This window comes from Charadrius vociferus, unplaced genomic scaffold, assembly GCF_000708025.1.
Source record: "Charadrius vociferus isolate BGI_N301 unplaced genomic scaffold, ASM70802v2 scaffold217, whole genome shotgun sequence".
Lineage (NCBI taxonomy): Eukaryota > Metazoa > Chordata > Aves > Charadriiformes > Charadriidae > Charadrius > Charadrius vociferus.
Window position 1 is genome coordinate 2,796,583 of NW_009649190.1, and position 12,514 is coordinate 2,809,096.

Sequence of the window (12,514 nt, forward strand, 5' to 3'; positions counted from 1 at the left end):
TCAACCCCTTTAAGCCTCACAGTAAATATATAAGGCTTTCAGCTGTCCATACACAAAGGTCAGCTACAGAATTCAAGGGTCCCTTCAGATCCTAAAGGTTGTATTTGTTCCAAACCCACGATGTGCAGTTATCTTGTAATATGTATCTCATGTGTTGCTGTTTACATCTTATAGGTATTTAAGACATTTTATATCACATCAGTAGGAAATAAAACAAGAGAATAAATCTGTTTCTAAGACTGAGCCTATTGCAAAAAATGTTACCTGTATCTACAGACACTCCCACTGGTGTGATATAAAAAGAATATGTGCCATTCTTGGGATGAAATTCTGGCTATGTTGCAGTCAGGAGGAGCCCTACACTGACTGAAATGAGGCCAGGATTTCTCTCCTGCTTTTCATTTGCTAGTTATGACTATGCATAACCCATTTGTGTCTTCCCTCTGCTCAACACTAAAGTGTCAGGCCTGTTTCATGACAAAATTGTATTTTTTTGCTGTCCACTGGCACGCTTTAAACATTGATCTATCCTGTATGTATTACACCTTTTGAATATACACACTGTACACATACGTTCTCAGTTAAAAAAAGTTTGATCTATTCTGTGTACAGCATCTGCATTATTTTTTTTTCCCTACTAAATCGTCTTTATCATTCACTTTGCCCTAACCATAGATTATCTTCACGCCCATTCTTCTACAGGTGAGGAAAACAATTTTTGCTCACCAGGAACAGCTCCACGTTATTGTCATCGCTTTTGGCTACTTACCAAAGTGACATAGTTTTTTCATTTTATCTTTTGCAACTCAGTTAGAAACCTAGTGGCATAGATAGAGACACAATACTACTGTTTTACAAGACATCTATTGTATCTACTTTTGTTCAGATAAATACCCAGTAACTGCTGATTTGGCAGGAGGATTGGTAAGGGTACTACTATTCACAGTGTTTCTTTTTTTTCCTTCTTCTTTAATCTACAGAATAAAGTATTTTATGTACATTGGAACCAGTTAATGCCCTTTAGACAAATTTGTAAGTTGTTTCATAAAGCAGGAAAGACATTGCAGGGAAATATGTGCCAAAAAGCACAGTCAAAAGGCTTCATAAGTTTTATATGTCACTACAAGTCAATGCTGGAGATCAGTTCTAAAACGATCAATACTCAAGAGGAATGTTCTCATCTGGAGAAAATACTGCCCATTCCCCCTTTTAGAATTTGTTCAGTTCTCTATCAAAAGTCCTGGCTCTTCATATATACTTTAAACTATAAATAAACACTGCATAGTTCAATGTTCTTGATTTTCTTTTTTTTTTTTTTTGTGTTGGTTTGTTTGCTTTGATTTGAAAAATTATTGCAGTACAATTAATTCCTGTTTGGAGTTCAGTAAGGAGCAAACAGCACAGGAGTATGGGTGGTCCGTATAGGCCCTGGAGCTGGTCGTAGGAGTGCTGGAGGAAGTGCTGAAGTCTGGAAAAGGGTGGCTGCTGGGGCTGTGCGAAGACTGAAGGGGGAATTCACAGCCACAGCAGCAGCTGCCGCTGCAGCTGCTAGCGGATTTGGTAAGATTCGTGGCGCCATCGGCTTTGAAGGTTCCTTTGAAAATACTAATTTTACCTGTGGGGAAGAGAGAAAACAAACAAACAGAGAGACATAATTTGTTCATATTAGCTACACGACAGGGAGCTTGACTTAAGATTATCAGTGCAAAGTCAAGTAAGAGAGGACTTGTGGTGGCTACTGACTCTACAAGCTGCAGGCTTGCGACAGGAGATACGACCTCACACATTGAACAAGGGTGAGCAGGATTTGGCCAGGGACAAAGAGTTTCAATGTTCATGCCTTATCACTGAGACTTGTAATTTAATATGAGATCAGAAATCAAAGCAAACCTAAAAAGGGGCTGGGCAATCCGCATGAAAGTAAAGCTGCGTGTACCCTGCAAGAATTAAATAAAGAGGAATTAGCCATCAATTAAAAGGCCTCCATCTGGACAGCTTTATGATAGAGACCAGAGCAGAATGAAAACACATCCTGTTCCCTGGTCTGGTTAAGAAGGTACTTTTGGTTTTATCATTAGGATACAAGTTCTACTTAAGATCTCCAGCTAGCTCCTCTTTATTAGCTCCTGCCTCTAATAACAAGCAAAATAAACAACGTTTACCTTGCACCGGTTATGAAAATCTCCTAATGTTTCATATGTTCAAATAGATGATGAATCCTATGGGTGCTGCCCTATGACATCTTGCTGTGTCTTCAAATGGCTTTTACTAAGATACTGTTCACTCTTACAAGGACTGTGAAAAAGTGGCAGATATTTTAAAATGTTGTCATAAAAACCTCTTGCCTATATCATTTAGTATGGTGCCAAACCATGTTATTTTTGTTACTGTCATTGAGGTTTCTGTTTTAAAACTGTGGAAATAATGAATCTTCTGCACTACAAAATGGAATTTGAAAAACTCCTCATTTAGGGTGACCAAACACCCCCACCCTGTCGAGGGAACAAAAGGGCAGCTGGGTGGGCATAAAATACTCACAAAGGTCCATTATTATGTAAGAGAATTTACATTTAGTATGCATACAAATGAACATTAGAGTAGTCTATATAGATTTCTACAGATGTCCATGGGATTTCAAGTTTCTAATCAGAAGCCAGGAACTTGAGTGCCTTTGTTGTTCTGGCTTTGTAACTGTGAGATAAGAATAGAAACCTCATCCACTGATAAAAGTTCCCATTGACTCTGATGGACTTTCCATGGGTCTGTGTCCTGGAATGACCTGAGGGCCTTTGCAAAGAACATAAACCTAAATATTTGGTATTGAATATACAGAATATGAACATATATACCCTGCTGTGGTAAATCTCGGTGTAAGTATGGACACTTCTCACTCACAGGCAACCACAATTTCACATCCTTGAATTGAAAGCGACTTTCAAATAATTAACTTGCACTATATCAGTCTGATACTTTCCATTCAACAGTACCTTGCTTAGTGAATAGTCAGAAAGTAAGAACAGGAGTAGTCTGACATGAACCACCAGTGTGTTTCGTCATGACACCATCACCGTGTTCCAAAAATTTTGTTGGTTCTTTGCCAGCCATATGGATACAGGATTTTGACTTTTCTTAATACTGTTGGCAACCCTGCTGGCCTCAAGGTCCTTTAAAGTTCTGGGAGAGATATTCAGAGGAGACCAGATTCTGTCATTCTTTTAACAGAGGACAGAATGGATGCTATATACAAAATTCCTCATGGTACCTATGAAAAGCAATGATCTGATCTTTTCCTTAATCAGTGTTACACCCACTGATCCAAGTTGTCTTCTTCCCTTGCTGAGTGTTTGACTTTTTCCTCCATCCTTACATTTTTTACTAAATAGCTTTTTCAGCCTTGTTTAGAGCAGACAATAAAAGAACCATCTCTCTCTCTCTCATAAAAAGTACTGAGTACAAAGTACAAAAAAAACCCAGCCCAAAACAACAGGGCTCTGATTGTGGTCTAGAATTTCCAGCTACCACATAAGAGCTATTTAATTGCAGAAAGTTTGGACTATCAAACACCTGGTAACCTCTGTCTCTCTTGTGCAGTATTTTATGCATATGAGACATTTGTTGCTTATAGAAGACTCAAGTAAGTCCCAACATTACAAGATTTCTTAAACTCTGAAATAGTACTGTGGGAATTCATAGAGCTTCTTTCTCTGAAGCGTGAAAAAGTAGACTAGAAAAAGCATTACCAATGATATTGAAAACATGACATCGGAAAGTTTTTAGTCTGGAAAAGCCAGGAAAATGTAGTATGTTCTTTTTCTAAAAAAATAGTTAGTGCTCATACATTTTTTGCCATGTAGAACAAAGATCTGTGACTTTATATTAAAAGTCTGGGACTATCTTGCCATTCTTGGAGGAATCAGGAACTTCTCATGAAGTTAGATAGCTTTTCAGTTAATTTATCAACATGGTTATGATTTCAAGATAGCTGCAAAACCAGTAATGTTCAGTATATACAGTACACTGCACCATTTCAAAACTCTCTACAAGTACTAATTAACACATGGGTCAACATTAAGAGTAAAGTAGCCATTATATGTTTCCTTTCCAATGAAGTAAACTAGGGGACAGTAAATGACTCGAAAATTTAATGGAGAATAAAGGAAAAGTCTACAGCTCATCAAAAACATTTACATTCAAAGTAAAATTAGCAAATCTTTGGCTTGCTGCTATGCCATTCGGCATCTCAAGTGACAGCAATTTGAGTATTTTTTCTATTCAAAACCAAAAAGACTAAATGGAGAACTGCTCTTATCCTTTCTCAGTGTAGCCTCCATTCTACTATGGATATCTGTTCATTTATTGCTAACTCATTCTCTCCTTCTTAAATCCCCTCTACCTGTTTGCTCACCTCTGGCCTGACTTGTATATTGTGAGCGATTGGGAGTGAGGGAGCTGGAAAAGGACACATTGCCTTTAGTTGTCTACGCAGCAACTAAATGGCCTTGACCCTTGGCTAGAGTTCTCAGAAATCACCATTACATAAATTGGCAAATAAAGAACTGTGCACACCAGCCACAGTAATGTAATAGTTATTTTCATCCCCTGGGAAACAATGAATTTAAAGGAATAACAATCCTGTCAGAGAGGCCTTAGTGATTCCATATTCTATTTACCTAATTACATATTTTATATTCCTTTCAGTATAGCTTATACGTATTGGAGACCTTGGTCTTCCTGGTAGATTACTGAAAAAACCTAGGGGGTTATTTCCCTATTAGTGGATCTACCAGAAGGGTGCAACGCATTACGCTACAACATCTCGGAAAGCTGAATTGTGCACTCATGAGGGCTGCCCCAACAAGGACACACTTTCTGTTGTCAAGAAGAGGCCTTTAACTGAGCTTAAGGAGAACTGGGTTTTCCCAGAAAAAAAAAAAAAAGCACCATATTCTGCCTTCATTAGAGACGATGGTCAAGGAACAAGGGGCTTTATGAGGACAATGAATCAACATCATTGTCCCCCTGCCAAAACCATCTATAAACCCTTACAAAACACCATGGCACATAAAACAATCATGCAGTTTATCTGATGGAGATAAATGTCAGATATTTCACTGTCCCACCCGTAATATAAGCTGTTTCTTAACCAATGGCAGGATCCCAGCAGGGTTTTTTATTAAAAAGTAAAACTTCACTAGCTTTTGAAGCCAATAAGAACTGTGGTTCAGAGAGTTTATCCTGGCAGTGGAAAATGTAACCAGAACTGTCCTAAAACTGAATGGAATGAAATGAGAGATGGATTTTTTTAATGGTTTCAATTGTTATCTGAATAATTTTCTAAATAAGGACAGAATAAAGGTTTTACGTTTTATGGAGTTTTATTTAGTCCTTTCTCACTATTGTCCTTGGCGAAACCTAGAAAAATCCTGTTTGACATCTGGGTGTTTCTTTCGTCTGTTGCTCTCTGGGGACCTTTGAAACAAGCTTCTTTTCTGAGGTTATTCAAAGTAGCTACAAAAAACAAGGACCCACGGGTTGTAGTCCACACCCATCAAAGTACATAAGAAGTCCCTTTTGGGCTCCCATGGGCTCATTCTGACACTTGTATACTCCCATTGCTTACGCTATTCCTCTAATTTTAAACATTTTTCCACTTACATTTTCTAAAAACCCTACTCAGCAGAGCGAGAATAAAAGTAAAATAAAAAAGGTAATTGGCTTACCCCTAGAGGATGTGTTCCCTTTTGGAGTTTGTTGTAAGGGCTGTATTTAGGTTTAGGTGGCTTCCCAGCAGCTCTGTCTTTGTGCCTTCTACTGCTTATGTGCTGTTAAAATACATGTGGGGGGAAAAAAAGAGAAGAGTAGTGATATTTCCTTAATAGATCATTTTAGGTTCTGCTTTACACAAGGGTGCTCCAATACTGAAGGCTACTGCTCTCCACAACAGCATTACTTTAACTAATTCAATAAGAAATGGGAATAGGGTCTGTTCCAATTTGAATGATCCTTTGTGCATCACATACTGGGACTGTGATTTCCGACAGTGCTCAGTTCAACTCCGCTTCCACTGTCGTCGATGACTTTCTCACCTTTGTTAACTTAAACGGGACATGAATCAGGTCAAAGATAGAAGCCTTTGAAAAATTCCTCCCTGTCTCTATAAAGCACCCATCAAATTCACTCCACTGCTGATAGAAAGTTTTGGAAGACTATTAGATAGCAAAGCATCCCCTATTTGAAGAGGGGGAGAAGAAGGGTCACATAATTGTTTAAATCCCTAAGAAGCCTAGACATCCTTTTAAGACTTCAACTGCAAGATGGTTACATATCAAACTAAGTGACAGTGAAAAAAAAACACGAAATCCATTATCTTCTTCATAATATCTATGAGATTTTACAAGAATCCTTCTACACGTACTTTATTGCTGTATTAGTTGTAAAGGACCTTTTTCAGAACTATATTTTCACTTTGATTTTCATTCTCGAGAGCGTTCTCGCAGAAAAAGACAAAGAACTGGACATTTAGTTTTCCTGAAAGCAGAAGACAGGTATTGCTATTGTCCATTACCGAATTTATCTTCATTCTTGTAAAGTTCCTTAACACGTATTTAATTCCAAAAGACATATGGAATTAAACTAAGTGTTTTTCAGAACAAAGGTTTTGTTCATCTGAAGAATGACTGAACATAACAGTGCAATTGCCATTCGGAGGTCATGCTTTTCAGTTACAGAGCAACACTGATAAAAAATATTACAAACCCTCCCCATCCCACATTTCTAAGCAGGTTATTCAGTGTTTTGTGAAAATACTGGCTGCACCCACTTCCACATCTTTTTCAAGGCAAATATCATACAGTACGCTAAATGGCACCGTTTATTAGCTCATGACAATTATAGTAGTCTAAAGACAGTTGTAACATGTTGCAGCTTACAGCTTCTATAACTCTTTAAGATATATACATAATCAAGAGCTTTTGAGAAAATATATTATGTGCAAGGGAAAATCATACCCAAAACAAAACATACAGCGTGAAAGACAAGTGCAAAGGGCATAATCTGTAAGCTCCACTTGGATGTGAACTGTTAGACTGACACATGCTGATGGTCACGTTGGTACTTTATCACCATGAAAACAAAGAACAGCCAAGGATTCACACTCTGCAAGCTAGCTGAGTACCTGTTTCAGTTGTGTCTCAGAGTTTACGTGCACATCACATATTTCACAGTGAAATGTTTTGTTCTGAAGGCCTGTGTTTCCTTTATTCACAGGTCCTTTGCCTTTTACGCCTGCCCGGGGAAAGGCTTTTATGGTTCCACTTCCATTCCGAGCTTCCAGCATAGTTTTGTGCTTAGTCCCTGGAGACATTAAAAATGGGAAACAGAAACAACTTTGGCAAATTTGGTTGCATTCATTGGTTTGTTTTCTTTTTAAAAGAAAATCATATGAACCTCAGCTTGGTGCCACGTGCTATCCTTGGAATATGCCTGTGTTTCTCTGTATCAGATTCATACCACTGTAACAGTATTTCACATCTGATATTTAATTATTAAAGTACGTATCTGTAGGTAACGCACTAGAATAAAGCAGCCACACCGGTAAGTAGTGGCACAATCAGGCATCCTGATGTGAAGTTAAATGGGTGTGACTTTTCTCATTAACTCCTGCTGCTAATAAGACCTGAACTGTAGTTGCAAAGGAAGAGTAATTTAGCTATTAAAGATGTAGTTTGCTTTGATTTGTAGTCCTCCTGAATAGATTGATAAACAGTATGCATTAGATAGCTTACACTTAAATCTGTAATTGACTAATTAATCAAAAGGGACAGAACTTCCTGGCAGCAACCTATGGATCCTTAACGGCCTGGACAGAAACCAAAATGTGTGAGAAACATACATGTGAGAAAAATGCACTTGCATTTTTTATTAAAATAACGACTGGACAGACAACAATAGTGTCCTGTTGCTTTACCTGTATTCAGACCGAACAATTTCTTATGCTGTTGACTTCCACACAGGTAGTCTGTGATGATAATGGACTACTACTATGTACAGAATTAGTGTTCCACTAATTGATAATTTTTGTATGCATCCACAAGTACACTTTCACAAGCATGCACGTGTGTGAGCACACACGCAGTTTATCAGCATAGACAGCAAAATATTGGAGGGTTGGGTTTAAATATTCAGAATAATGTTTTGGCTCCCATCTTGATCAGGAAAATGTTTAGAGTCTAACCCTCATATGAAGTTAAATGGGTTAAACAGGTACAGCCTTATGAACTTGAATTTTCACTAGTTGAAGATCTGGCATACAGCAAACACAGCATTCAAAGCCAATTAGGCTTTGCTTCTCATGAATCAAATTATCATTTCCTTTTTAATTTACGTGATTAGGCTTTGTTTCTCATGAATCCAACAAATTATCATTTCCTTTTTAATTTACGTGGATCGTATAGACGTCCCAAAGTTATTTCTTTTTTTAATGACATCATAATACCATTGATCATCCTGCTGCAGGTAATATCATCACCATCTCTGTTTCAAGCCTAAGGTTCCTTGCCTCTCCCTTAACTCTGTTTACCCTGCTGGCAGCTAACCCCTGACATCCAAAATCAGGAGTTTCTCTGTAGGACTGTTATAGGTGGTCATTGCCACCATATTAAATCCCAAGATATTTTAACCCTGCTCACCACAAAGCCAATCGATAAGGTACTTAAAATAGTGACTGTGAATGATGGCTCTCTACTACTGGAACTTGTCGATGCTACTAGCTCTAATAACAATTTAACAATTTTTAGGCTTAAAAATTAAGAAAGATGAAGGTAAGCAACTGCCCATTCAACTCTCATGCAGCAGTTGCTATCATTTGATGAAAACAAAGGAAAAATATACATAATTTTAACGAGTTATTAACACACAATATGGAGCTAAGAATTCTAACTCTTATCATTGAACTCTGACTGATGCTCCCTCTTTCAGCCTTAATTTGTTAGATTTCAAACAAAACTAATAGCATTCATACTCAGTTTGCTAGCTGGCACAAACAAAAGTATGCAAACTCTGAACACCAAAGGTAATGAAGCATGAGCTGTCTTTTAGCTCACTGAGGTCTGGAAGCTGCAAAAGCTAAAATGTAAGAAAATGGGTAACTTGCACGCAATAAAATTCCTTTCTTCCCCCTTTATGAAAGCCTCTTTGCCTGTCATTTTTATTCTTTAATAGTTAATGAATTCCATGTAATTGCCAGTTTTCTGCCACCTCTTTGTCCCCTGCTGCAAGAGATCTAATCTATTCAGGGGAAGATAATTGCAGAGCTCTTGAGACAGGAGGAAAAAAAGGAAGAAAGCGAGCACTGCTCCATCTCACCACTGTTGTGCGCCTCCAGCTGCGAGGCAGAGTTGACAGCGACTTTGCATAGTGAACAGTACAGCAGTCTTTTTGCTTTTTCTTCCTCAGTCTCAACGGAAGGGCATGTGGTGCTGCTAGTGGCTGTCGTGGGGATTTTCTCCACTTTGGAGGTGATCTCAGTTGTCATAACACTGCTCTTCCGGATTTCCACGGTTGTCGTCGTTGATATTGCTGGTGTCCCTGTGGTAACATCTGTGGGCAAAGAGAGGAGATAGAAAGAAACAACAACAAAAACAACAACAACAAAAAAAAGCTGGTGACCTTTGGCATTTGCTTGTTTGCATCCTAATGCTGTAACCGCACAGAGAGCCAGACAGTGCTGGTGATGGTTTGACTAATGGTAATGAACTAAATCCGACCCTATTCTTTGGATTTTATGTGGTTACAAAATACATGTGTCGAAATGCCACATATTCTGCCTCCTGCATTCTGCTAACACCCAGTAAATACAGAATTCATAAACTGAAAAGACAGGTCATTAAGACTGTACTGTACAACTGAAAGACAATCCGCTAAAAGAGGTCATGTAAATTACCAGTACAACAGGCAGTTAAAATTTATACGCTGCACTTCAGAACTGCCACAGTACCACATAATACTTATGGTGATTGAGTAGCCAAGCTAAAGTTTTAACATTCTGTACTAATAAAACTAAAATGAAAATAATTGTATGTTCTTGATCATTATATATCTGATAAAATAAAATGTTAAATTGTTACTTCACTTGATATTAGCCAAAACTAATATTAAATGAATGAAGGTAGTTATTAATACACAGTATACATTTATCCATGCATTATTATTATCCATTAAATACATACTAATAATAGTAATTAAATATACAAAATTCTATATCTGAGACCTAGACAAACACTAAGAAGACTTTTGTTCTGTGTATCAGTGGTATTTTTGGAAAAACTGTAAGCATGTTATACACCTAAATCTATTTTGAAACCTAGTGCTTGCATCTAAGAACTTGCGCTTTTTCTGTAGTTTTCAAATCCGAGAGAGAAAATACACAATGATATCGTGGTTTGAATAATATGCACATGACGTTTGGATATGGCAGTATCCTTCGGTAGCTAAGTACTTAGCATGGTAGAGGACAGTAAGATCCACCACTGAGCCACTGGAGAGATGGCAAGTAAGGGATGGGAGAAGGAGAGAACCGACAGGAGCTGTTCTGCCTTTGCAGTGTTGTATTTTATCATATTAAGCCTACTGACTAGCAACTAGAGCCACTGGAAAGATGGCAAGTAAGGGACGGGAGGAGAACCGACAGGAGCTGTTCTGTCTTTGCAGTGTTGTATTTTATCATATTAAGCCTACTGACTAGCAACTTCCTCTGCAAAAAATCTTAGTTAATTTACTGACATACTCCTGGAATTGGGTACTTTCCAACACAGAGAGCTCATTTTGGCTTCATATATCCCTTGGTGTTCGTGGTGCTCTACCTGTATTGTGCTTTATTCATTGCCATCTTCTAGAACAGGCAAAATAAAAATTCTTTCGCTTATAGATCTCAGTATGTGCTGTGATGCAGGAGGGACACAGCTAACTGATGCCACAGAGGTGTGTTTCAGACTCATGCTGTTCAACAACTTCTATTAACTTACAACATGCCTATTAACTTAGAAGACAACAGCAAACTGGGAGAAAGCACAAATACACTGGGAGACATAACTCAAAACAATTTTAATGCATTGGAGAAACAGTCTAGAAAACTAGACGCTTTTCAGTAAAGTCAGTTGCAGGAATCCACGCTCAGTAAGATTAGTCTGATCTTAAACAAGATGAAGAACAGCCCCAGTACTGCTTTTGGGGTTTTTGTTTGTTTCTTTGTTCATTTGTTTGATTGATTTTGGATTGGTTGGTTGGGGTTTTTTTGTTTTTGTTTTTGTTTTTGTTTTTCAGAAAAAGCTTTCAGTAGCAGATAACAAGATGAAGACAGACCTTTTACATCATTGTGTTATGAAAAAGGTCCCCACCATATTGAAGGTGCAAAATGAAAGATTTATGAAGTATTTTTTTCTCTTCTAATCAGCACTGGAGGCCCTGTGTCCAGCACGGGGACTGGAATATCAAAAATTAACAATTACTTGCTTTGCTGTTAATCCAGCAGCAATACAAATGCAAACTAAAAAGAGAGGGGTTTCAAGGGAGGAAGCAAAAACAAATTAGAGGTTTAGAAAACATGGACTGTGAATACAGAAAATGAAGGGTAAATGTCAACAACATTTTACATATCTGTAGAAGGTAGCTAAAAATAAGAGAAATAAACTCTTCTCCCTGATCCCTCCCAACAGAACAAGGACTACTGGATTACATCAAGAGAGACTTAGATTAGACATCAGGAAATTCTTTCTAACATTAAAGCTTGTAAAGCCTGAGAATAACCTACCTACAGAGATCTGAAATATTGCCTACTGGAGGACTTGAAACTGGCTGAACAAATATCTGCAGGAGCAACCCAGGAATGACCCCCTTTCAGTCAGTGGGAATAGGAGCCTTCAAGCCCTATTAATTTCTATACATTCTGTATTTTGTAATGTTTCTACATATTCTCTCAGAGGGTTTTTAAAATTATTACTTATAAAACCAAGAAAGCAGAGTTTGTCATGTGAATACTCTACATATTGCCAGGCATTAAAGCATATAGGAAAAATAAGGTCCCACTCAAAGTCTAATCAAAGGTGGTGGTTTTTTTTTCCTCAGAGTGAGTCTGGAGGTGGTTATATGCTGAAAGTACTGGGGATGACAAATATTGGCGCAGAAGGAATGGTGTTACCTTGCTGAACATTCTGTTCTTATTATATTCTACAGACCAATAATAATGTTTCAAAAAAAACCCCCAAACTATTTTGAAATATTAAGCCTTTTGTTGGGAAACCAATGAGGAAATGAAGCCTTTGTAGATCTTTCCACAAAAACACACATTTAACTAGTCACTCCTTTCCCATCCCAGAGAATGCGTGTCGATGTTGGCTTTCCTTCCGTTGAAAGTTGCTGCAGTGAAATTATTTTCCTGTAAAGCCCACTCCCAGCAGTACATAACATTGCTTTTAAAACTACGATTTCTCCATCCTGGGAGTACTGTACAGTAGTAGGT

At 37.9% G+C, this 12,514-nt stretch overlaps 1 protein-coding gene across 1 annotated transcript in view; it reads right to left on the reverse strand.

Moving 5' to 3' along the window:
* Window positions 1-891: 891 nt before the first annotated feature.
* ZNF385D (zinc finger protein 385D) overlaps window positions 892-12,514 on the reverse strand; it is a 168,800-nt gene continuing 157,177 nt past the window's right edge. Inside the window, exons 5-8 of the mRNA XM_009888952.1 lie at window positions 9,364-9,597; window positions 7,175-7,353; window positions 5,721-5,822; window positions 892-1,615 (exon numbers count right to left, since the gene is read on the reverse strand). Of these exons, the coding sequence (XP_009887254.1) occupies window positions 1,382-1,615; window positions 5,721-5,822; window positions 7,175-7,353; window positions 9,364-9,597 (749 nt within the window). The 3' untranslated portion in view covers window positions 892-1,381. The remainder of the gene's footprint in view (window positions 1,616-5,720; window positions 5,823-7,174; window positions 7,354-9,363; window positions 9,598-12,514) is intronic.